Source organism: Python bivittatus, unplaced genomic scaffold, assembly GCF_059951505.1.
Source record: "Python bivittatus isolate LINGU-HERP-01145 unplaced genomic scaffold, Pbiv_v1 ctg000310_np1212, whole genome shotgun sequence".
NCBI classification, from domain to species: domain Eukaryota; kingdom Metazoa; phylum Chordata; class Lepidosauria; order Squamata; family Pythonidae; genus Python; species Python bivittatus.
Window position 1 is genome coordinate 7,300,679 of NW_028277054.1, and position 26,723 is coordinate 7,327,401.

At 42.8% G+C, this 26,723-nt stretch overlaps 2 protein-coding genes and 1 long non-coding RNA gene across 3 annotated transcripts; 2 read left to right on the top strand and 1 right to left on the bottom strand.

Annotated features, from left to right (window-relative positions):
• Nucleotides 1-4,409: 4,409 nt before the first annotated feature.
• LOC103057722 (uncharacterized) lies at nt 4,410-11,357 on the top strand. Its single transcript, XM_007444316.4, has 2 exons — nt 4,410-4,926; nt 9,882-11,357. The coding sequence occupies exons 1-2, from the start codon at nt 4,627-4,629 to the stop codon at nt 10,032-10,034; spliced, it is 453 nt and encodes a 150-aa protein (XP_007444378.1). The 5' UTR covers nt 4,410-4,626; the 3' UTR covers nt 10,035-11,357.
• A 7,360-nt stretch (nt 11,358-18,717) lies between these two features.
• Nucleotides 18,718-23,875, bottom strand: LOC148216122 (uncharacterized). The gene is made up of 3 exons (XR_015796000.1): nt 23,806-23,875; nt 23,285-23,446; nt 18,718-19,773 (listed from the first exon to the last, which is right to left on the bottom strand). It is a non-coding gene; the product is annotated as an uncharacterized LOC148216122 (long non-coding RNA).
• LOC103054967 (proline-rich transmembrane protein 1-like) lies at nt 22,351-26,692 on the top strand. The gene is made up of 2 exons (XM_007429453.4): nt 22,351-22,991; nt 25,503-26,692. Exons 1-2 carry the CDS (start codon nt 22,668-22,670, stop codon nt 25,659-25,661), a joined length of 483 nt encoding a protein of 160 aa, XP_007429515.1. The 5' UTR covers nt 22,351-22,667; the 3' UTR covers nt 25,662-26,692.
• Nucleotides 26,693-26,723: the final 31 nt, after the last annotated feature.

Sequence of the window (26,723 nt, forward strand, 5' to 3'; positions counted from 1 at the left end):
ATAAACGTAAAGAGAAACTATCTGGCTACCCTGCCTAGAGGTCTCTTAAAGCAATCTCTAGCAATTCTCAGGGATCCATTAACCTCCTCCTGTTCAGCCTTCTAAAAATATGAAAAAGAGTGGCAGGTATGCTCAACACTGCTGTCCAACAGCAAGAATGGAGAATGTGGTAGTAGCGTTTCCTGCCCCTGCCCCCCCCTCCCCAGCATTATCAGACTTTTGTCAAGTGTTGTTGATTGCCCACTTCCCTACTCATCTTTCTCTGTCATGACACATGGTGGCTTTGTCCAAAAGCCAGAGAAATACTTAGGAGTCCTTTAAACAGAGAGACAGCACAGAATGTCTTGTTAGTGAGTCCTGTATCCAAGAAGAAAAGAAGAATCAAGAAGAAAAGAAGAATCAGTACCATAGTCGGAACCAGACGAAGCCTTGGGGGAAAGGATCAGAGATACAACATAGGAGAAGGAGACCCTACAGCTAATTGGGGGATTTAAAAGCAGGAACGTGGAGGACACAGGTTCTGTTAACCATGATTTAGTTGATTATGGGAAGCCAGCTAGAGTATTTAGACAGTCATATCTATGAATTGGAGAAAATGCAATTGGAATAGACCACTGAAGGCTGAATTCTATACCTCTGCGTCAGTATCAATGCAATGGTTAGCCAATTAGTACCTCCCAGCACAATGCTTTACAATGGTCTGTCAGAGCTTTGTGAATCTGAACACTCCTTGAAAGGAGACCAAGGTAAAAGAATGCTTCCATGTAATTTCCAAACCCTGAATGAAATGTAGCCCCCAATTTCTGCTTCATGAAGCTTTAAAGCTGGATTAAATTGCCCCTCTCTTTGCTGCTACCATTTCAACGTAACCGCAGAGCCCCAAGGCATTGTCTTTCTAAACAAATATTGCAGTATTAAAACGGTTTATACTATTCTATGATGGATCTTTGAGCAAAACATTGTTCTACCATTTTCCAAAAAACATCATTTTCATTTTAACATGTTGTTATTGAGCCACATGTGTGTTTGTATAAGTGTGCGTAGTACTGGCTAACGTTAGATTGCATTCTTTTTACACCAAACGTTGACAAAGGGTCATCTTACCTGTAATAGTAGATTCAAATGGAAGGAGGCCCCAAAAAAGGAGAGGAAGACATTCTACTGAACACACGCAAGGCATATCTGGTGGGAGCATTAACTCTGACCTTCTAGATGTGTGGCCTTCAATTCCCAGAGTTTCCCAATCACTATTGCTATTGCTGAGAATCCTAAATTGATCCTTGCTCATCTGGAAGTTAACAAAGTTGAGAAATACCAGCCAGTGAACATATGTACTTAGAGCAGAGATAGTCATGTACCGCTCTAGGAAATCTCCCTTAACATCCTGGTTCTTGCCTCACCAGCCTTCTCCCATCAGCTGTTTAAGTTAATAAACTCTTTTTCCAAACTAAGTTGGGTAGCACAAGGAATCTGGGTGACACCAAGAATCCAAGAGTATCTATTTGCTTGTTTCTGATACAGATCCCACATAGATGTTATTATAATTACCCTGAATGACCCTGAGAAGAAGAGAAATTCAGCCAGGCACATTTGGCTGAACATAACAGGCTGAACATAACCGTCCTGTTTCCTAATCCTCTCAAGGATGACATTCGTTTTACTGTTTCCTGAACGCCTGAACTCTTGTGCAAGATTCAAGCTGGACTTCTAGTACATACCCGGACAGAGCAACAGAGCTTCCTTGACAAGAGTAACAATGTGCTTTGCATTACCTTCTTCCAGAATGTGTTTAAACCTCTCAGTCTACATTAGTGGTTTCTCATCCGATAGTAGCCAATTCTGCCCCGCTTAGCTTTTTCATATACATATAAGTTATAACAGCAATAAGAACTAATATAAACGAAAATAGAACAAAGAAAACAAAAAAGAAAGAGAGAAATAACAGAAAAAGCTAAAAGTGCAATAAGAAAAAAAGTAGTAGAGAAAAAAAAAAGATATAAAGATATAAAGGTATAAAGAAGTAGCTTCCAATCTTCTTCACAGCAGTTATAGGTACAATTATATTTAACCTCTCTCTCTAAAGTTACATCTTAACTCTCTTCTTTCTATAATCGAACCTGTCTAATCATCAAAACCATAAATCACAAGTTCATTTTTTTTCATTTTTATGCAAAAATTCCATGAGGGGCTTCCAGTCACCAGTAAATGTGGATATTCTCCTTTCTCTAATTAAAGAAGTCAACTTAGCTTTTTCAAGATCAACCAAGATTGCTAGATGCTGCCTCCTATTGTAGAAAAACCCCAGTTAACCATAGACTAGACTAGTGTTTCTCAACTCAGCAAGTTTAAGATGTGTGGCCTCAAAAATATAACCCAGGTTTATGGACTTATGAAAAACAAAGCACACTCATCCTTCCCACTTAAAAATATGGTTTTATATTTGATTATTTTATTACTTCCAATGAAAAGGTTTAATCATTTACATTTACAAGGGCTATCATATACTTTTATTCTTGGAATGGTCCACCATATTCCTTTATCATTTTAAGGGGTTGGAGGACCACAGAGCTTGAGAACCTTTGCTCTAGTACAAGTGTAGGTAATTTTTTACTTTCCAGACATTTTCTCCCAGCCTTCTTCCCTATTGGCTGAGCTTCTTAAAGTTGCCAGGAATTCAGCAATATCTCCAGCCTCTGTGACTTGCCCAAAATCTTTCTGGAATTTGCAAAGATAGGAAAGAGAATTATTATATCACCCCCTATCATGAGTCCAGAATCAAATACAGGAGATTTTTGCAAATCTACAACTAAAATCTGGATCTGAACAAAGCAAAAAACCCTTCTCCTTCTTCTTCTCCTTCTCCTTCTTCTTCTCCTTCTTCTTCTCCTTCTCCTTCTCCTTCTCCTTCTCCTTCTGAGAAACAACCCTCAAGTTTCAAAGAATTGAGACAAAGATCCAATGAAGCAGCAAGGCATTTATTTACGCATTTGCAAAGGCAGGTGTCCACCAAGTAGGCACACCCTGTAATAAGATACGTGCACCTTTTATTCCCTCTGCCCGAGCAAAAAGACCCTCCTCCATTTCCCCATTGGTTAGGTACTCAGGAGTTTACAACCTATCCGATACGTCTAATACAACTCCCGGAAGTCCCGCCTTAGTTTACATCTCCCATTACCCTTATTTTAGAAGCCCCTTGCCCATATTTATTTATTTCCTTTTATGGCAGCTTTTGGCATTAGCAGTGAGTGTATTCAGTGATGCGGTTTCAGATCTAGTTCAACTATTACCACAAAACCAACTCAGCTCAGTTCATTAGCTCAGAGACTTCTATCACCTGCACTGGCTTCCTGTTACATAGCTACATCCTCTGCATCTTAGCTCTGTTACTTATTCTAAGCAAGCCAGCACTACTTTATGCTAAGAACTGCTTAAGCAATTGAGGACTAGTAACTTGATTTTATCACAACATATGTTCTGCTTAGAAAAGCAGGGGTCGGGAAGATCCCCTTTCACTACTAGTTGCTCATTATGGTTTATTTACTGTCAAATTAGTCTACCTGCAAAAACAACACTTTTATCATTTCTCACATCCTTCTCCTTCTCCTCCAAGATGCTCAAGATAACAAACGTGTTAACACACCACACCATTTTCTCCTCACAACAACAATTCTGCGGGGTAAAATGGGTTTCCTGAACGCCTGAACTCTGAACACCACCCCAAAGCCACCCAATAAGCGTTGTGGCAGATTAGATATTTTGAACCTGGCTCCTAAACTCAAAAATGTACAATATACAGGTAACATGCAAACCTCAGAGCTCCTTCTCAAATTGTCAGAAAACTGTAGTGTTTAATGCTATAGAAGGGGAGGGAATAAGTAAATCCACGGGAATAATGCTTTTAACTGCAATGACGTAACATAATGCCACTGCAATTACATTTCAATGAAATCAAGTGTAATTTTGCCAACTTTCATGAACGCAACCCCTAGCCCAAAATCTAAAGATTAGCTATGATTCTCAGCCCAGAAAAAGTTGTGTACCCATGCCCTAACCACTACACTACACTGCTTCCAACCCAGGCTGGCACAGCTTCCCATTAGTACACTTTGGAAGGGCTGGAATATTATTTTGAGTCCTGACTGTAAATGGACACTGAAGAGTTTTCCATGGCATGGCATTCAGAGGTAGTAAACTTTGAAAAGAAATCCTCTGGGAACTGTCTCCTTCTTTGCAGCTTGAAAGTAGGGAATAGATTTGCTGAGCGTGTTCCTACATGTGACAAGAGGAACAAAAGGTTAACTTGGAACTCTCTGCCGCCAAGACGTCTTCTGTCTTCCAAAGGCTTGCCACACCCTGGACAAATGCCTGTTATTCAGTGCTTGGCTTCATATTTCCCCCGCTTACTTCAGGGACTCTAGGACCCAGTCAAACCACAAGTCAGAGCAATAGATGAATTATTAAGCAAAGAGGTGGAACAGAGCAGCTAGAACTGCCAAGCACTTAGCCCCGGTTGGAAGAGCTGGAGAGCGACTGCTGTGGGAAAGAAAGGGCCGATTCTGGAGAACTAAGGAGCACAAACAGCCTTTGCAGAACCACCACGGGAGAAGAGAAAGACCTCCTCGCGCAATGAGTAACGCAGGTTATGAAAAGGTCACAGGCGGCGTACCTAACCCCCAGGATCTACCACCCCCTTACTCTGATCCAGTGCAGCCACCTCTTCATCCAACAGCCCCTGGGGCTTATGAAGCTCATCCTCCTATGCCAAACCAGCTTTATTATGGCATGGCTGTCCAAGACCCCAAGGAAGAGCCAGTTCGTCAACCCGTCGAACTCACCAATGAGCCTGACCACCTGGCCTACGCCATTTTCACTATGCTTTGCTGTTGTCTACCCCTGGGTGTCGCTGCCTTAGTTTACTCTATACTGGTAAGCTGAGTAAGGGTGGGGTGCAGGGGATAGTCGGGTGGGGAGAGGATGTGCTCGGATAACATCAAAGCAAAAGGATTCTTATTTGCTTTCCTCGTGAAGACCTTTCCTGATTCTTTTTTGGCCAATCTGGATCGCATGATCCGAGCTTTGCATTTTGCAAGAATTCAGGCATGAATGCGGAGGGCTGGCTGCAGGGGAGGCGAAATTTGAAGTTGCAGGGAAAGAGACCAGTGAAGGGGGAAGCATAGTGCAGATAATGTCTGTGAAGGAGAGGGGATCTGAATGTTGCTCAACAGCTCCTGACTTTTCTGCAGCCATCTCTCTCCAGATAGGGGAGGGGGAAGAAGAGAATCTGGTGGAAATCTTGAAGCAAACCAGTTCATCACTTTCACAAGCCCCTCTGTGTCTCCCCCACCCCCACCCCCCGCAAGATCAGGATTTTTATGGGCTTTGATTTCAGAGGTTTTACCCATCCACCCTCTTCCCAGGCCTTTGAATGTCTTATAGCATTATGGTATCTCATCCAAGTTTTATATGAACAGTTCAGTCCTGTCAATGCTTTTACAGAAGCTGCATTGGCTTTTGAGTCCTTCTGAATGTTTTTACCTTAGATCCTGATGAGACTGGCTGGGAAAAGGGATTTACTCCTGGGTCAGTTTGGATTTGGATTTCAGCATGGGATTTTTGATGGCATATTATGGTTTTCTGAAGTTATTGCCCAAACTGCTGTGACTGAGAAATACAATCAGTTTAAAACTTCATTAAAACTTCAGAGTGTAAGAAAGTTCTTTGGTGAGGATACTTTTCAAATTTCATGCGGTAACTGAGCCCATGATTGTCTGGTCAGAAAAATTAAAATGCATTCCTTTCCTTGTTCCACCCTACCTTCTTAGGATTGAGACAGAGTTTTCTATTTGCCACAATGTGTCAGGAATCTGACCAAGATCCTAATTTGGAAAGGGTAGCTCAGATTGTGGGCTCCTCTCTGGGCAGGAGCCAATAGCTAAAGTTGAGTTCACAACTTTGTTCACAATGGAATATACACATGTATTGTGAGAGAATTCCCGTAATGCATTTTCTCACCAAAATCAGCTAATGATTTTGGTTGTATCATTTAGGATTAAAAATTCACCTACAAGTCAACCTAAATCTGAGAGGGCGAAATAGCAGCTTTGAGGTTGATAGGAAGCAAACTATTTCTGTACATACAGTGCATGGCCTTCATAGAATCTGCATGTGTTAGAAGGGGTCCTTATGTCTCAGAAATAGTGACTGGAAGTAAGAAACATGGTCTGGGATCATGTACACATTGTATGATTAGCCTATACAATCCTACTTCGAAGTATGGGACGTGGGAGTCACCCAAGGGCTCTGTATGCACTCCCATCACAAGGTAATGTGGATCTTCCCTTGCAGATTGATGAGTAAAAATAACACCCAATAAAACTGTTTCTTTTCCTCTGATTTAACAGGGATTGTGATCTTGGAATCTCTTGAACTGCTGGGGGGGGGGGGGGGAGACAAGGATGTGGGGTCATCTTCTTGAGTAGCACAAAGCATTCTAATTTGTCATCTGTTAAGCAGGTAACAGGGAGAGTGACACCTTTCACCTATTGAATACTATGTGTCTAGAAGGTTTCCTTTCCCTAGCATTAACTAGAACTATGCCTTCCCATTGACTCCTTCTTTAAACCATCTTAACTATAGTAAATGCCAGAGAGCACTCAGCAAGGCTAGATGAAAGTCCTTCTTTACATATGCTGAAGGCAGATCTGAGAAGATTCCTACTATACGAATACTTTAAACTTGCAATAGCAAAAAGTAGAGGCAGACGAGAACAGGGACCCATTAGGATTTAATTTGGCCTATCAACTAATTTTGACTATGTCAGGGTGTTTATACTGCCGGATAGAAATTATAAGGTGATCCTTGCAACAGCTCTCAGTTCTTGGCATTGGCTATCAAAGTAATGACAAATGTAGACAATTAAAGAGGAAGGTTGAGTTATTTTGCCAGTTCATTGGCTAGTTGATGATTGATGAATATTTTATGGTTTATATGCTTTTCCACTTCTACTGTAACACAGCATGCTTTGCTTATATTTTGTATTGTTGTATTCTGGGTCTTTGATCCTAATAAATCTAATAAAACTATTCATTTGAACCCTGGAACCCATGAGTTGTAGTCCTGCCTTAGGCACAAAGCCAATGGGTGATTTAGGGCCAGTCACTCCCTCTCATTCCTAGGAAGAAGGCAGTGGCAAACCACTTCTGTGGATGTTGCCGAGAGAACTACAGGAACTTGTCCATATCGTTGCCAGGAGTCAAGACTGACTTGAAGGCAGAACTTTATTTTTTCTTTCTAAGTTTACAACTAAAGCCTGGCATGCTTGCAAGTGTGGCCACTAGTTTGTAACTGACCTGGGGAAGTGTGTATAGCTGGGGACAGGGGTTTTGCTAGTGATTTTGAATGTGTGATCTACTCTATGAGTATAGGTACATTCAAGGGCAAATGACAAAACGTAATCATGACCTCAGGATCCAAGTATAAAAGGGCAGGATTAGTGACATCACAATGCATTTAACCATGAAGTCCTTGTGGTTCTCTGAGCTTGGTTCTTTTCTTGCAAATGTTTCATTACCCGGCAAGGTAACATCTTCAGTGCTAAAATGGGATGAGGAGTTGCTCTCTATTTATCTGCTGTGGCCTGCCTTGCCAGTGCTGGTGGGGGTGGGGGTTTTGTTTTGCTCTTCTGGTAGTTCTTTGATTGGCATATGTTTGCTGCTTGATCGTGTGCCTGATGGTAACCTTTGCTTATCTGGGTGATTGATTGCTGGTGATTGATTGCTGGTGAGGCGATCTTCTGGTCTTTTGTCTCTTTTGAATAGTATGTAGATGCTGTTTATGTGTCTGTTGATTGCTGCCTCTTCTGAATACCAGGCTTCCAAGAATTCTCTTTCATGTTTGGATTTGACTTGGTCTAAAATGCTGACAGTTTCCCAGTTAAAACTGTGGTTGAGTCTGTCCATGTGTTGTGCAATTAAGGAATTTTCATCATGTCTTCTGACTGCTGGTTGGTGCTCGTGGATGCGCTCTGCTAGTCTTCTGCCTGTTTGTCCTACGTAGTGTTTGTTACAGTCCTTACACTGTATGACTCCTGTTTTTTCTTCTTGGGCCACTGGGTCTTTTGGTTTACTTAGGATATTTTGGAGTGATTTTGTTGGTTTGTGTGCTACAGAGATGCCATATGGTTGTAATAATCTGTTGGTGGTTTCTGAGACATTTCTGATGTATGGCAGTGTGATCCTTTTCATGGCTCGTGTGGGTTGTGTTGTAGTAGATTGAGTGGTCAGGCACTTTTTGATAAAATTACGTGGGTATCCATTTTGTTGGAAGATGTTGTATAGGTGGTCTTTTTCCTTTTTCTGCTGTTCTGGGTTGCTGCAATGTGTTTGTGCTCGCTTGAGTTCACCAGAGAAGAAGAAAACAACAACAACACACTACCCTTCCTGGATATCCTCCTCTACAGAGAAAACAACGGGAAATTAGAAACCCAAGTTTATCGGAAGACAACCCACATCAATCAAGTACTCCACTACCAAAACAACAACCCAACCTCCCACAAGAGGAGCTGTGTAAGAACATTATTCAAGCAAGCACAAACACAAAAGACCACCTATACAACATCTTCCAACAAAATGGATACCCACGTAATTTTATCAAAAAGTGCCTGACCACTCAATCTACTACAACACAACCCACACAAGCCATGAAAAGAATCACACTGCCATACATCAGAAACGTCTCAGAAACCACCAACAGATTATTACAACCATATGGCATCTCTGTAGCACACAAACCAACAAAATCACTCCAAAATATCCTAAGTAAACCAAAAGACCCAGTGGCCCAAGAAGAAAAAACAGGAGTCATCTACAACATACAGTGTAAGGACTGTAACAACCACTACGTAGGACAAACAGGCAGAAGACTAGCAGAGCGCATCCACGAGCACCAACCAGCAGTCAGAAGACATGATGAAAATTCCTTAATTGCACAACACATGGACAGATTCAACCACAGTTTTAACTGGGAAACTGTCAGCATTTTAGACCAAGCCAAATCCAAACATGCAAGAGAATTCTTGGAAGCCTGGTATTCAGACAAGGCAGCAATTAACAGACACATAGAGATAAACAGCATCTACATACTATTCAAAAGAGACAAAAGACCAGAAGATCGCCTCACCAGCATTCAATCACCAGCAATCATCTCCAGCAATCATCACCCAGATAAGCAAAGGTCACCACTAGGTACACAATCAAGCAGTCAACATACGCTAATCAATGAGCTATCAGAGGAGCAAAACAGAACCCCCACCCCCACCAGCACTGGCAAGGCAGGCCACAGCAGATAAATAGAGAGCAAATCCTCATCCCATTTTAGCACTGAAGATGTTACCTAGCCGGGTAATGAAACATTTGCAAGAAAAGAACCAAGCTCAGAGAACCCCAAGGACTCCACAGTTCAACCCTGAGCTACACATATTCGCCTCCGTTGCATTTAACCATTTCTTTGTCACTGCAGGGAATAACAAACACCTATTTATCTGTGAGCGTACTCTATTCCACATCCATGGATTACAGAACCTAAACACTGCTAATGAGATCTCCTGAGCTGCTAGATCTCTGTCCATAGGAACCCCAGAGATGGTCCACACAGATAGCTTGGAGCTTTAGCCAGGATTTGAGATTCGTTATACTCCTCTAAATTCCTGTTCCAAATTATGTGGTTACTGCAACCAAAAGCCACAGATGGGGGGACTCCACCAGCACACAGTATATGCAGCAAGTTTACATTGATGTAGAACCACCTACTCCTTCATGTCTTGCACATTCTCCAGAATGTTGTTTTTACATGCATTGCAACTCTCGCATTTTCTCCCTCTTCAGACCCGAGAGGCCAACCGTGAAGGGAACAGCACCGCTGCACAACGCAACTCCAGGCTGGCACGGATTTTGGCCCATTCAGCGCTCGGGGTGGGGATCGGCGTCCTCATCATATATATCATCTTCATTGTACTTATGCGAGTTGCATTGAAATGAACATCTCTCAGTCCCTATATAACTCCTAGGAGCACATGATACAGCCTAAAACAGTGACACTGCCCCACCCATAGACAAGTGATGAATCAAAAACTATGGAACGTACACCTCTATGAGAAAAAATGAAGAAATGGAATGTTTCTGGATCCATTTCTGTTTGTTCAATTTACCTTTCTATATAAAATTACCTAGTTGTACTCCCCCAGAAAGAGCTGACTCACAATTGGGGGGGGGGTCCTCCTGGACTCGCGGCTCCTGCTGAAAGAGCAGGTGGCCGCAGTGGCACAAGTTTGCCTTGTGCACCCACTGGGCCCATGTCTGGATCGAGAGGCTGTTCTCACGATAACGCATGCTTTAGTCATCTCCCAGCTGGATTACTCTAATTTCTGGCACATGGGGCTGCCCTTAAAGAACATTCGAAAGCTGCAACTCATCCAAAATGCAGCCACGCAGGCAATTTGGGGCATTTCACAATATCCTCATGTAAAGCCTCTGTTCTGAGTGCACTGGCTTCCAGGAGGCTTCTGGATGCAATCTAAGATGCTGGTTATCACCTATAAAGCCCTACATTGGTTGCACAGGGCTGGGTTATCTGCAGGGCCACCTGTCCCTGATTGTTTCTGCTCACCCTACCAGAACCAGCAGGTTGGCATGCTCCAAGTCCCTTCTATTAGGCAGTGTCACCTTTGGAATCCAGGAGTCACACCTTCTCAATTGCAGCACCTGCTGTATGGAACAGCATCCCCACAGACACACGGCTTGCCCCCCACCCTGTTGGCCTTTCATAAGGCATTAAAGACCAGGCTATTCCGTAGACTTTTGGGCTCATTTAACCTTGTTGGCAGATTTGCTTAATTCTGGTCTTTGGATTAGAAGTTTATGATTTTCAGACCTTACATATATGTTCTATTACTTAGTTTTGGATGATTATATATATATTTGCTGGTTTTGGCTTTAACCCTGTGTTCACTGCCTAGAGTCACTGCTGGGAGATGGGTGCTATGTAGATAGCTTAAATAAATAGAATTATTGTGTTTTCTGGTCTTCCTCTCCTGTGGTGTCATTGGGCTGTTTGTTGGACTTAGGTCTCTCCTAAGTTCAGTGTAGGCCTCATATATTTTACATATTTTATATATTCGTAATAAATACATGTTGCATATTTTATATATACTCATAACTTGTATGGTTCACCAACCTCCATGTCCCACCCCTTTAATAAAGACCATTCAGTTGTATTGGCTAAATTTCTTCCATGGCTGTCCAGCATGTTTTGATTTATTCAGCTAAATAAATCAATAAATGATACCTCTCATGATTTTGAAACCATGTTTCTTCCATTATTTTTTTAACTTCCCATACTAGCCTACCACCCTGCCACAATGTCATCAGAATAATGTGTTCATTATTGATGTGGTTGCACCAAGGACACCAATCTTATTTGCACAATGACATAACATACACAAGATCTCTTGTTCACCTAGCTCCATGTTTGTGGGTTCTGCTTGTTTTGATTTCAATCAAAATCTCATATTTTAAGAAACAAAACTCAGTGCAAAATAATGGCTGAAGCGAATCTGAGAATAACGGAGCAACGGTGCCTCTGAGCACATTTTCAGCCTAGGAATTTAGGAGTAAGTACCAGAATTAAGCTTAGAGTCTATGCATTCAAAAATCTACTCTGGTTTCCTACCAGAACTTCTTTTTCAGTGAAATAGCTTTCCTATGCAAAGTTACCTTGGAATAGGTTTCATGGAATATGTTGGAGCTTTCTTCTTAATACATATACATTTTCAAGGGGGAAGGGTTTGCCTTTTAGTTGATACTATTTTTTCTATGAAAGCAAAGAGTCAAGTTCAAAACAGCCTGTTCTTCCAATAGATCTTGATTATCATCTTCCATAGCCCTACTGTCACTGAACAGAACGTTCTAATTCCATTGCTAGAATGAACTGAATGTTTGACTGCCCCCTCCCACAGTGATCCTGAAGGGCATTGTTTGGATACACAATTTTACTCTCTCTCATAATGTGTGGGCATGCATGTGATAGTGCACTCTATCTTATTTACAAAGGATTAACTTGCTTTGTAAAGAGCACAGCGTTTCTTTCCCCCACCTTATCTCTTTGTTGAAGGCCTGATTGCCTTCTAAGAGAGCACAGCAGTCCCCCACCCCATTTCCTTAGAAGCAATTAGCCATATGCCTGAAGCCATAAATTAGATCGGTACCAGGCAAAGAAGTTGCAATGAGAGAGGCCCTAAATTCCAAAGAAGTTAGGTATTTAAACTTAGATTCACCTCTTTAGGCCCACCTTTACTTTTCCCTGGGTCATCCCAAAATTCCCTTGTATGGATATGAGGGGATGTACTATCTGAAATATCTGAATATGCCTATAAAATCTTTGTTGCTTGCTTTGCAAGGTGTGGTTCTGGGCAACACTCCTTGAGCCATCCAGGTGGTTTCATTGGCCAATAAAACCTCTGTTAAAAGCTTCATCTCAAGTCTTCTTATTTGGCTTTACTGAAACTTGGGAAATAAAAGGTGTCATACATTTTTGGCGAGCCAGCCAGGAGTCCCGAAGGCAGAGATTCCTTCGGGAGGCTGCTTTTAGCCCCTCTCTAAATTGCCTTCACTACAGCGGATGGAGGAAATCTACGGGGACCTTTAACAACGTCAAGCGCGCGCCTGGAAAGTTTTCCAGTGACCTTGTGCTGGGCACCGTCGACAGACTCCGCTCCAGCTGAACCTGAACGCTCAAAATTGAGGCTTTTTCTTTTATATTTGTTGTATAAAGTGGATTTGGGGAAACTGGAAAAGGGTATGTTTTTATTAGGTGGGGAGAGCTGCCTTGAGAGTGCGTGAGTGAGACGTGGGAAATTCCACTAGGGGCTTGCCTATGAAGTGAGTGCAGTATGTGTGCTTGTTGGAATATATTGTCCTAGAGGAGGATTCTAGGTTAGGAGGACTCACCGTTACATGGAGAAGGATTTCACATTAGGGAGGGTACACTGGCCAGACCCCGAGCTGATGAAAGGAAAAATCGGCCCGAGAAATCCCTAGAAATTCCGAGCTGAACCCCTGCGTCGAGGGAAAGACGAACAGGGAGGGAACATAAAGAGCCCAAGAAATTCTCCAGGTGCAGTTCACAGAGATCCTGAGTTGAAGGAAAAACCCGAGAAATCCTCTAGTTAACAGAAAAGAAAAAGACCAAAAAAAAAAAAACCAGCCATCTGAGTGAAACAGCAACGAAGGAATCCATAGCAAAAAGAAGTTTTACCCCATTGCAATGCGTTATCAGGCACTGGGAAATTTTAAAACCCAGAGTAGCAATGGAGATGAATTTTAAAAAGAATAAACTAAAAACTCTCTGTGAATTCGTTTGGCCACATTATCATATTGGTCCAAATGTAGGATCTTGGCCACCAGAGGGTACTGTTGATGGAGAGTTTATAAATATCTTTGCCAGTTTTTTGGCTTCAAGCGGTAGGCTTGAGGAAGAGGTTTATGCCAAATTTTTCTTTAACCTCTATTTTGCCCAGACATTCAAGATCTATGTGGGCTAAAAACCAATCCTGCAAAACTTTTTTCCCTGCGGCCAAGAGCTGAGCAGGACACAGAAACAAAGCTTAAGCACAAAACAGAAGAGGAGGAGGAATCCCCCCCCCTTATTGTACTCTAAGGGCTCCTCCTCCGCCCCCTGCATCAGCTCCTCAGGCAACTCCATCACTAGCCCACACGGGCTCTGCTGTTGCAGCAACCCCCGCAGCTGGGACTGCCCCCCCACTGCCTTTAACCTCTGCAGCTGCTTTTCAGCCAGCTTCTCAAGAATCTTTAGTGGCAGCTTCACAATTGCCAGCGGCTGTGAGTAGCCCTTCACATACCAGGACAGGACTTGTTACAACACTGACTGTCCTGATATTTTTGTTGCTTCACTACGGGGGCAGGACCCTAATCTCCTTGCCCCTCTTAGACAAGTACCAATGGGCAACCAACTGGCTTTTATTCACACCCCTTTCACCACTAGTGATTTATTTAACTGGAGAGAAGGACTGCTTCCTTATCGTGAGTCTCCCCAGCAATATGTGGATCTTGTTCAACGCATTATTTTTACTCACAAGCCTACTATCCCAGATCTTTTTACTTTGATGTCAGCCTTTTTATCGCCAGAAGAAAAATGCCAAGTGCTTAAAGCAGCTACTGAAGCATACACAGCTGCAAGAAACTTGGATGCACAGGCTGGCCACCCACTGGGTGCCTGACTAGCCTCCCAGTTATGAGGCTAACCCCAACACCCCAGATAGAGCACTAGTTTTGGAAAGGGTTAGAACTGCTTTCCTTCAGGGACTGCGATTGGGTGTGCTAAAGACAGTGAATTTTCATTGTGTCCATCAAATTGTTCAGGAATCTAAAGAATCCCCTATGGAATTCCTGACACGCCTTAAAGATGGCCACCGCCGCTTCACTGATCTTGACCCAGAAGCCCCTGCCAATGAAGTTATGATCAAAGCTGCTTTTGTTGGCCAAAGTGCTCCAGATATTAGGAAAAAGCTCCAGAAGTTACCTGCCCCATCCACCCAAAATTTTGAAACTCCTATCTAGATGGCTTTCACTGTTTATTCTCAGAGAGAGCTCGAAGAAAAAGAAAAAAGATGAAAAGAAAGAAGATAAGAGAATGCATAAACAAGCATCTCTTCTTGCACTGGCCATTTGCCCACAAAGCAAAGGGAGGCAGGAATCCTCTCCCTCAGAGACTCATATAGAAGGATCAATGTGCAAAACGTGAGCAAATTGGCCACTGGAGAAATAAATGTTTGTGGAATGCCAAGCCTGATGCCCGACCTTCAAGGGCCAACAGAGGCTGAAAAAGACCAACACTGCAAGACCAAAAACCACAGAGAGGCAGACCTCAAAACTCCCAGCAGAGGTCTGGACTCCTTTTTCTTTTTTAAGTGCTCAAGCCTCTGAATTTTACTCTGAGAACAGTTCATATTGAAGGGACTCCAGAGGACTTTTGTTTTCCCCCGATCCTCTGGCTGAGTTAAATGCCAACCCTATCATTTTCTCATTGATACGGGTGCAACTTATAGTGTTTTAAATGACAAAAATATTCCTAGCCTGACCATTTCCTCTGCTCCTGTAATTGGTGCAACAGGAGTTATGGAAATGGCACCAATCAACTAACTTTTTTCAGTTGTTGCTCCTAGGGACCTCAACTGGATCATTCTTTTTTGTTTATGCCACATTGTCCCATCAATCTTCTTGGTTGGGACCTTTTAGGAAAATTAAGAGCTACCATTTAATTCAATGATCAAGGCTTGAGTCTTCACATTCCCCCAGAACAGGCTTATCTTTGTTTTTATTCAAGCCAACTGAAGCCAGCCCACTTGATAACACCCAGATTGACCCATGGGTGTGGTATCAAGGGAAACCAGGGTTTGCTCAATTTGTCAAGCCCCACATGGCTCAGTTGTTCCCTGAGGCACAACCCATTTCAATCAAGCAATGTCTTATCAGATGGGAAGCATGCCTGGGAATTAAAATATTAATTGACCACTTTGTCTAGTGACTAAGTATGGTATACAGTTATTGAAAAACAAGGATGCATATTAGGAGTCCTTACCCAGAAATTAAGACCTGAAAAGGATTCCTATTGCTTATCTATCCAAAAGTCATGGATGCTGTGATAAAAGGCTGCCTTCGTTCAATTGCAGCTACACCGCTTTTAATTTAAGAGATAGAAAAGATGTCTGCACCCCCCCCCCCACTCTGTTCAAACATTGCTGGAACAAAAACTTCCTGCATGGGCTACTTCAGCCCGATTGACTAAATATGCCAGCTTAATTTTGGAAAATGATTCAGTTAAACTGTTTCACTGTGAACAGCTCAACCCAGCCACCCTCCTGCTTCAACCATCAGAGGAAGCTAGCTCATCAGAAGGCCCCCATGACTGCCATCAGGTTTTAGAGACTATTGTTGGAATTCACCCTGACCTCCAAGTTGAACCTTTTAACTTGGCAGAATGTCAGTTTTGGACTGATGGTCCTTCTTTTGTTGAAAATGGGGGCCGGCAGACAGGTTTGGCTGTGGTCACCACTGATGGACCTATTTTACTACGTAACCTGCCCTCTCACTGGTCAGCCCAAGCAGCTGGACTATTAGCCCTCATAGAAGCTTGTTATCTTGCCAACATTTTTACTGACAGCCGCTCACACACGTGCTGCTTTTTGGAAGGCCCAAGGATATGTGGAATGGAACAGCCCTGAAAATGAAATCTCTTTTTGATCTACCCAATTAGCAATAGTTTATTGCAGAGGCCACCAGACTGATCAAGGCGAAATTGTTAACAATCGTGTTCAACTACCTCTTCAAATCCTGTGAAAGTGGCTTTCTCAAAGATACAGCAACAAGAAGCTGAGGCACCTTTGCCAATCAGCTGTAGCTCAATGTGCTATCTGCCACAGAAATAATCCAAAGAGTGATAAACTTACCCTTCCAGGCCACCTCCGTACTGCTCAATACCCTGGAGAAGCCTGGCAAGTGGACTTTACTGAACTTCCCAAAAAGGGACCCAAAAATCATCTTTTAATCTTTGTGGATTTGTTCTCTGGATGTTCTGAAGCCTTCCCTGCTTCATTTCAGCTTGCAGGGAAAAATGGTTAGGGCCTAGTGGAGCACATCGTCCCAAGATTTTCGGTCCCTAAAAGGTTAAATCAGATAACAGCTGGCACTTCACCTTTGAAGTCATTCAGCAAGTCAGTAAATTCCTGGACATTCCTTGGTATTCACATTCTAATTACAAGCCTCAGGTTTCAGCCAGGGCTGAAGACATGAAAGAGGGCTGAAGATCGTACTTTAAAAGCTCAGCTTGCAAAGCGACTCAGTTGCCGTGGCCCAAAAAATACTGCCCCTTGCTTTAACATATATCAGGGCAATGCCCAGAGGGCCACTATTGCTGTCCCCCTTTGAAATGCTTTATGGGAGACCGTTTGTATCTCATGAAGTGCAAACTGTATGGACAGGGGAAGTTGGCGCACGTTCCATATTTCCCTGCAGGTCCGAGATGCCTTGCCAGTCGCTCCTGACGTACCACCCATCGCCCAGCCAGGCTAGTTGGTCAGAGTGAAGGAGCTGTTCCCATCCTGCACTGATCTGAAGTGGTCCGAGCTGAAGCAAGTCCTACTGAGCATGCCAACTGCTGTAAAAATCGAGGGCATCAAAGCTTGGGTGCACGGATCCAGGATCGAGCAGGTGAAGGAACCCCCAGACATTTGGCAAGTTTCCTCGGTCAATAGACTCAAATTAAAATTGCAGCGCTCTCTAGCTTCTCCAACAGATCTTTTCAAAGACTGATTAGGTCCACCGATAGTGACCTAATTCAAGAACAACCAGAAGATTTGGCATCATAGATTCTACCAGCCACACGACCCCTAGACGTGCTGGCTTTGTCACAAACTAAGTTGTGAAACTGATATTGTTTTTATTGTGTGAATTGTTTGTTCTGAAATACTTTTCCTTTGTTGTTGGTTTCCCCATGTTTTGGGGAAGAGAATTACTATTTACTGGAGGGAAGATGTCTTAATGCCCTGGATGCCCACCCAGGGACAGATCAAAGAGTGTTTGTTTGAAAAATTTGATCATAAGCCTATTGATAATTGAAGTGTTCTTTTTGGTTGACAATACTGATGCTTATATCCAAAGGTATGGAGTTTGGAAATCACCCCGCCTGCACTGACTTATAAGGTAATACGTAGAAAAGATAAAGAGGAGTTTGTGTCCCGTTTATGGCTTAATAAGACATATAATGCATACTGTGATTTTGTCCCAAACTCTGCTGCAGGAATGCAACCCCAAAATAGTAAAGGATTGTTGGGTATGTTTACCTATAGCCCCAGGGGTTCACTAAGCCCTTCCTGTCCCAGCAGAATGACGGTACAAAATCAGGACTAAGTTGGTTTTCACTGGGAAAAGACCCCAGAGTGGAATTGCTCAAGCTTATTTTGATACACTTAAGAGGATGATATTGGGAATGGGACTGAAACAGGGGCCCCCCATAGATGGGCCTGTTGTTATTGGAAATGTTGGATAAAACCACCAATATGTGTTCAGCAACATGATCCTCATGAACTTAAGAAAGGAGTAGAAGTGGGAAGAATTGATGTGAATGCTTGTTCTATGGTGATTTCAATGGTTTGTAATCGTACCCTCACGATGATGAAAGCTATGTAGGCACCTACAAAACAGATCAAAAATGTGTATTTAACCAAAGGATCCAGAATAACTATTCTGCAAGGAAAAGTGAGAGAGAACTGGTGCCTGGATAAACCTCCCTGTGCCCAGTTCGATCTCCCCCCTTGGCTCTTAAAGAGCAAGAAGGGACAAAATTGTTTTCCCTATTCCCCAAAGGTCCCAAGAGGGACAATGGGAAGACTCCTCATATTTTGTGGACCCTTCCCTGCCAGGGGTGGTAGTAAACAAATCAATGGAAGCCCCTGTAAAACCAGAAGAAGGGGTGCAACCATTGGTTGGAATTTATGTGACTGAGACTTTCACTGTGAGGCTCGGTGACAGTTCACAGGAAAAAGATTTTGAATCCACTTTGAGACCATGCCAGGAAAGGAAAGGAAAGGAAAGGAAAGGAAAGGAAAGGAAAGGAAAGGAAAGGAAAGGAAAGGAAAGGAAAGGAAAGGAAAGGAAAGGAAAGGAAAGGAAAGGAAAGGAAAGGAAAGGAAAGGAAAGGAAATGTTGTTGTTGTTTCCACAACTGATGGTTTAACTGTAATTACAGCCCCCAGAAATCAAGCCCAAACATTTGCCAAACTTATGATCCTTCGCTTTCTTCCGAAAACGTATAAGTGGAATCACATACATACGAAGCATCTTATGTTCAAAAGCAAAGGGAGGAAATGAAGGGCATTGTTTGGATACACAATTTTACTCTCTCTCATAATGTGTGGGCATGCATGTGATAGTGCACTCTATCTTATTTACAAAGGATTAATTTGCTTTGTAAAGAGCACAGCGTTTCTTTCCCCCACCTTATCTCTTTGTTGAAGGCCTGATTGCCTTCTAAGAGAGCACAGCAGTCCCCCACCCCATTTCCTTAGAAGCAATTAGCCATATGCCTGAAGCCATAAATTAGATCGGTACCAGGCAAAGAAGTTGCAATGAGAGAGGCCCTAAATTCCAAAGAAGTTAGGTATTTAAACTTAGATTCACCTCTTTAGGCCCACCTTTACTTTTCCCTGGGTCATCCCAAAATTCCCTTGTATGGATATGAGGGGATGTACTATCTGAAATATCTGAATATGCCTATAAAATCTTTGTTGCTTGCTTTGCAAGGTGTGGTTCTGGGCAACACTCCTTGAGCCATCCAGGTGGTTTCCTTGGCCAATAAAACCTGTTAAAAGCCTCATCTCAAGTCTTCTTATTTGGCTTTACTGAAACTTGGGAAATAAAAGGTGCCATACAATCCCATTTAGCTTCATTGCTCACAAACAGCATTAATTGTAAAACAAGGGAAGAATAATTATATTTGGGCTGGGTCCCAGCAGTCAACAGGGCGGAGGTTATAGTTATATAATTGACAATGTCAAAAGCACAGGCTAATAAGATCATGACTCAACAGCTATATGTTATGCACATTTAACAGGACATCTGGAATGAAGATATTCCTCTAGAAGCCGCACATCTCATTAAAGCTGGCTGTAATGTTCAAAATGCTGCTCCTTCAGCTAGCAAAAGGCCTGTAAGACATGGGGAGGGAAATGGGGAGAGATAGACTGGAAAGTAAATGAATGTGCAGATAGACAAATGGCTCCCATCCTAGTTGGCTCAGTGTTAGCTTGGCTGTAGTCCTAACTTTAGGGATGAGTATTGTAGCTGAGAACACTCTTCACTTCTTCACCTACATATAAACCATGTTATTGGTGTACAACCTGAGAGCTGGAACACCAGGAAAGACAACACAACGTAGGAGGAGGAACTTGCTGGAGTAAAAGGACCTTCGAAGCACATCCTGAAATCACAAAATGCTTTGATCCATTTCAGGATATTTCAAAGGTAGCTTTTCACATTTGTGTGTCCTATTCTTCCTGACTACCAGCGTGGAGCAATTTGTCTCCATCGCAGGCTGAAACAAGTTGAAATACTTAGTCCTGTTCTCTTTTCTAAGAGGTCTATGGTGGGCTTAGCTGCTTCATAGGAGATGACATAAGGGTGACACCACCAAAGACACCAGAGAATACCAGGTCAATAAACTGTTCGTGTGACTACCTGGTGCCATTTGGACGTCATAGCAATCCTTGAATGGGATTGCTTTGCAAGAAACTTTTGTAATCCTCTTCAAAGACTTTTCAGATGGATGACCATTATACACTATTGTACGATATGATTACTGTACAGCATATCATAGTCATTTACAATATCTGTTGTACATGTGGAGTTTTTTTAATGAACCTCTGCGGGTCCAATTTTAGGAAGAGGAAAACAGGATGCACACTTTAAATATATATAAAAAAGAAATGAATATAGTTTGCTCCATTCATTGCTCTGATAAATAACTAAGAATCCTCTTTCAAATCCACTTTACTGTCTGCATTAATACAATGCTGTTCTGAACCTCAAGTTTTTGTCTCTTTATATATTTAAAGGCTGCAGAGGTGGAACCTGCATCCATTTTTATCCCTTTAATATACAGAGTCTTTGTACCCAACTACAATATAAAGCTATAAATCCTCTAACAAGCCATTGTTAAAAGTACATTTCCCTGACATTCTTTTTTTTTAAATGTCATTTGAATTTCTAAAAGTTACCTAGTGCTGGTACATTTAACAATGTAATTAAACATTAATCATGTTTAATGCAAACAGTTTCCAGGATGTTAATCTAAATACCACTAAAACTCTTGTGTCTGTTTGCTACTTTCAGCTGGGCGAAACAATGTGTCATAGGCCAACCATTTTTGAAGCAAGTGACCTCAAATGGGCTAATTTACAGAATGCCAGGACTTGTTACTTCCGTGGGAATGAAATTTGGGGAAGTTGTGGCCGCCTCAGCGCCACCAGGCTGCTGCTGCTGCTGCACCACCAGCGCACAGCCACGGTCACATGATCCTCACGTCCAGTGCTTCCTGACAGCTTCCCACAAGCCAGTGGGGAAGCCAGCAGTGAAGGTTGCACGTCCTTCCCAGGCCTCCCTACACTCACACACACACACACAAGCACTCTGCACCCTCCTTCCTGGCCCTCCCTGTGCTCACAAGCATGCACACTCCTACCAGCACCATGCTTTCTGGGCCTCTCTGTGCTCACACGCACCCTGTGCCCTCTTTCCCCGGTGTCCTTGCACTCACACACGCACACACACCCCACTCTCCTTGCCCGCACCCTCCTTGCACACATGCACACACCGACCAGCACTCTCCTTGCCAGCCTTCCTGTGCTTGCATACACCCCATAGCCTCTTTCCCTGCATGTACCGCAGCCCCCTCCTCCGCCAACCCACACGTGACCTTCAGCCGAACAGTTCCTATGTCAGCAGAAGCTTGAGGTACAGAAGCAAAATAGGCAGTGAGTCTAACCATTCCTTACAAAGACATTTGAACTTTTGGGCATGCTGAACTTTTATCTGTTTGTATCACTAAAGCAGTGTTTTTCAAATTTGGCAACTTTAAGATGTGTGGACTTCAACTCCCAGAATTCCCTAGCCAGCATTCTGAGAGCCAAAGTCCACACATCTTAAAACAGCCAAGTTTGAAAAACACTGCACTAAAGGATCCCTTTAGCCCCTCTTATAGTATTTTCTGGCTGAATTCAATAGCCCAATGATCTAATCTAATCAACTTTTATTTACAGCCTCAGACCAAAACAAAGTATAAAATAGTACACTTTTAAAAATGAAGCAAATTATAGTGTTGCAGCAGTAAAACACAGCTACCCTAAGTAGAGTACAATGTAACTAATTGCTTGCATGTTTTGCACACTCATAATGCAAATTTAGCCACCATGCATATTATTGAAAGATCCTTGAACTTAAAATGCATCAGTATGCCCAAGGAATATCTTAACTAATGGATATGGTTAGGATATGGAGGGAGGGAGGAAGTATGTGCGTGCATGTTTATTCCCTGGGGAAAAGACTGGCTTAAATATTTAAATATCATCTTGGAAAGCTGTCATGACAATGAAACATAGATAGGCGGAAGGGCGTTCAGGCACACAAAGAGACTCTAAAACGCTGTAACACCAAGAAAAATAAAACTCTTCTGGACTTTCCCCTTTTAGTATATTTAGTATATTAGCTGGCATAGTTTAGTTACTTATTGTCTAGTCATCCGTTGAGCTTGGAGAGTGAGAAGTTGTGCTGCTCAACACCATACCAGAGAAGCAGAAAGTTGGCAGAGAAGCAGAAAGCTTGTTGACGCCAGAATTGAGATAAATAGTAATATAATCCACCAGAAGAGGAGACGAGCGGAAGAAGGAGGCAAAGAAGGGTGGAGAAAGTCTGAGTGGAGAGAGGGGGAGAGGGAGGGTAGGACTCTGCCTGCAGCTTATTAGAACAGCCATAAAGAAGAAACTAGAACTGAAAAAAGCAAAGTGATTTCTTCTGGAGCCTGCAGAACAACTGAAGAGCAAGCAACATGAGTAACACAAACTACCAAACCTTCAACAGCGATCAACCGAACTCTCCGAATCCACCCACCTACTCAGAAAAAGATCCCTACAAAGAGTCTGGCCCTGCTGGATCAGCCCTTCCCACGGGCCAAGGGGCCACTGCCCCTATGCCTCCTTACTATGGCTCACCTGGCTCGGCCTACCCACCACAGATGAGTCAGCCTCAGCAGACGGTCATCATCACCCCGGTCTACCCCTCCAGTGCACCGGATTACCTGGCCTACTCCATCTTCACCATGCTTTGCTGCTGCTTACCTCTGGGAATTGCTGCCTTGGTTTTCTCGATACAGGTAAGGATTTGAGAGGATGGGGTGAGTGTGATGCAGTAGTAGATTGGACTGGGGGTGGGGGAAGACCTGGCCCTTTGATTCCCCCCCTCCCCCCAGGCTACTTTGCAGCTTTTTCTTCTTTCTCTTCTTCTTCTTCCAAGACTTCAGGCAGTTAACTCAGGTCCGTGTAGTTTTCTTGGCAAGTTTTTTCCAGAAGTGGTTTGCCTCTGCCTTCTTCTTCCTAGGGCTGAGAGGGAGGGACTGGCCCACAATCGCCCAGCTGACTTTGTGCCTAAGACAGGACTAGAACTCACCGTCTCCTGGTTTCTAGCTCAGCACCTTCCACCACTATCCCAAACTGACTCCAGTCAGGAGGACTCAAAGCATTAAAATTTCAACAAAGGGCTTTCTCCAACTCAGCCTTTATACTTCAGGTCCACGTTCAAGGGGGAAGAAGCACAACAGTGACACAGAGCCTAGTGCAAGGAAAAACAGAGAGAATTCATACAGGCGATGGTTGCAGAGAGAGCAAGATACAAAAGTGGATTTTCCTTTTATGCTGCATGAGCAGCAAAACCTGTGGCTGTGAAAAAAACAGTTACACAACTCTTTGGCAGCCTACATCTTTATATCTATTTCCAAGACTTGTACTTCCTACAACCTTGGGGTGGGGGGGGGGGCAGGCAAGGGATAACTCAAGACATACGCCAGCTCTGTCCCTTTTGTATGTGCCTCGTGATGTCACAGGCATGTGTGTAAGGGGGGGGGAGCTTGTACCATGATGTCACAACCCTCATTTTATCAGCCTTTCATACAGGAGCCCAAGAGAGCTTACATATGGAGTCCTTGGGGCTGTCTGAGCTTGGTTCTTTTCTTGCAAATGTTTCGTTACCTGGCTAGGTAACATCTTCAGTACTAGAATGGAGTGTGGTTTGCTCTCTGTTTATATACAGTGGCATGCCCTGCCAGTGTTGGCGTGTGTGCTGCTTTTTCTCTGGTAGTTCCTTGATTAGGGTATTGTTCACTGCTTGATTGTGTGCCTGGTGGTAATCTCTGCTTATCTGGGTGATGATTGCTGGTGAGGAGATGTTCTGGTCTTTTGTTTTCTTTTCTATTGTCTCTTTTGAATAGTGTGTAGATGTTGTTTATCTCTGTGTGTCTATTGATGGCTGATGTGTCGAGTGCCAAACTTCCAGGAATTCCCTAGGATTTTTGGATTTGGTTTGGTCTAGGATGCTCAGTTTCCCAGTTGAAACTATGGTTGAGTCTGTCCACATGTTGTGAGATTAAGGAGTTTTCATCGTGTCTTCTGACTGATAGTTGGTATTCATGGATGTGCTCTGCTAGTCTTCTGCCTGCCTGTCCTACATAGTGGCCATTACAATCCTTACACTGTATCTTGTAGATGACTCCTGTTTTTTCTTTTTGGGCTACTGGGTCTTTCGGTTAGCTTAAGATGTCTTGGAGGGCTTTAGTTGGTTTCTGTGCTATGGAGATGCCATGTGGTTGTACATGGTTGTACATGTAGTGAGCTAACATGTCACTAATCCTCTTCCTCCTTTTTCTCTCTCTGTCCTTTCAGATAGGTTGGACTGTGAGAGAGTGACTGGCCCCAAAACTCAGTGGTCTTCCATAGCTGACAGAGAACTCCAACCTGGGTTTTTTTTAAATTTCATAAATATCTTATTTAGGTTACCCTCACTTTCTGAATATAATTTATTTTTCTCTTGCTGGCTTTCTGTCTCATACAGAAACTCTTTCCTTCTTTCTTCTTTCTTTCACCTTTTTGGTTAACATTTTCCTTGGTATTTTAATACTCAATATTTGGGTTATACTATTCTCATCATCCAGGATTTGGATCATGCATTAAAACACTTAAAAATTAAAGAGTGGTCAACAGTGAAATGGATTGTTGAGATTTTAATATGTAAGGGGTAGGTTTAGAATGGTAGCTGTATGGAAATCATTAAGCAGCTTAACCTCACTCTAGGTGTAACAAGGACTAAAGAAAACAGTAGCATCCATATTTGCTATCCCACTTCTTTTGGCCAGTCATATAGATTGGGTCTAGGGAAAGAACAAGAGAAAGCAGCAGAAGGAGATGGCCAAAATCAGCAGCAAAGATCAGTGAAAGGGTGGTGATTTTCCTATCCATTCCCATGCTGAAATAAACATCTGAAGCTGACACTTCAGTGTCTGGAATGAGCAGGGAACTAAAATGCTAATAGTCAATAGTGAATGTCAATGAACCTGTGTCTGCTGACAAATACAGTAAGCATGAATTGTCAGAAATGCTGTTCTGAGCCTTGGCCAGAACATTTGGCGAAGGGTTAAGTCTTGCCAATCACATCCTACATGGTTGGCTTGCTGATAAATACTTGTTGATTGAGATAAAGGAGTTCTTAACCATCCATTGCAAGGACAACTGTTGTGAAACCACTCAGAACTACATATTCTTATAAATAGAAGATAATCTCCAGCTAGATAGGGCTTTTTTTCACTAATCTATTGCATCATTCTCATTCTCCCTAGACCCGAGATGCCAACCATTCTGGAAACAGCATGGCTGCGCAGCGAAATTCCAAGATGGCACGCAACTTCGCCCATGCAGCACTTGGTGTTGGCATTTTCCTCATTATTGTATATATCGTCTTAATGGTGATCCTGCTTAATCAAAATAACAGATCCTGAAAGATTATGTCTTCTCTTTCCTGATATACAAAACAGAGGTCAAAGGCTTGGGATCATCTGCACTGAGTCATTCCATCAAAAGATACAGCAGCTTGTTTACACGTGCATGGAAAACACAGGATTTCCTTGTTCTTCATTCCCATCACCAGCTATAGAATGAGGTTTTGAGGTTCCACCAGCTAGATTTGTACATGGATTTGTGATGAGTTTTTGATGTCCACCAATTAACATCGAATATGCTCCATCTCTGCAATGCACCTACTGAAGCAACGGAAAGGGGGTGTCGGGTGGCAAGGATCAAATGGGATACAACATGTCTATAAATTGCCCTGGTGTCATCAGGGTTGAACTATCAATCTTCCTGAAATCAGACAATGGGTTTAGATCACCTCCTTTCAATGGTTCCTCTTCCCATCAGCCACCATCCTTCACATTTCCTTTTCCTCTAGGCTAGTTAGTACAATTCAGTAATGAAGGCCACAGGTTATTTAGTTGTAGTTGTTCAGTCATTCAGTTGCTTCTGAAACTTCATAACCTCAATGGACATTCTTTTGCCAGAGTTGTCTGCAAGGAACCATCTTTCTGAGCCCTTGTAAGCACCTGCTCATGTCATCAGAGGTGGTATCTACCTACCTTAGATACAATGTTTTCCATTACCCTGTTTTGTTTTGTTTTTTATAGCCTTTGATTTTTCCAAGTACCAGGGCCTTCCCCAGTGATTCTTGCCTTTGCATTGTATGTCCAAATTATCTAAGCTTTAACTTCGGGGTCATGCTTCCCAAAACCCACCATTTTGTTTTGGTTTTTTTCCTTCCTCTACTGTGGGTCACTGAGAGCACCCCAATTCTGATGCCACAAATTGCTGATCAAGCCCCATCCCACACAGTTATATAGTACACAGCTGCTTTGCTCTGCTCACTGACTCTGTGAAAACCCCCTCCTGTCTGTTTTCAAAATCCAGAAAGTATTTGAATCTCCCCTTTCAGAGTCCTGTATGCAACAGAAATAAATCTGACAGTGGTAATTGTCAAGTATGTTTTGTGTTTTCTTGAAACAGTCTTT

What these genes read in the sequence shown, in the direction of transcription:
- LOC103057722 (XM_007444316.4), top strand. Translation starts at nt 4,627, where the DNA reads ATGAGTAACGCAGGTTATGAAAAGGTCACAGGCGGCGTACCTAACCCC. An exon ending in CCTTAGTTTACTCTATACTG is followed by an intron (nt 4,927 to 9,881) that starts GTAAGCTGAGTA and finishes CTCCCTCTTCAG; the next exon opens with ACCCGAGAGGCCAACCGTGA.
- LOC103054967 (XM_007429453.4), top strand. Translation starts at nt 22,668, where the DNA reads ATGAGTAACACAAACTACCAAACCTTCAACAGCGATCAACCGAACTCT. An exon ending in CCTTGGTTTTCTCGATACAG is followed by an intron (nt 22,992 to 25,502) that starts GTAAGGATTTGA and finishes CATTCTCCCTAG; the next exon opens with ACCCGAGATGCCAACCATTC.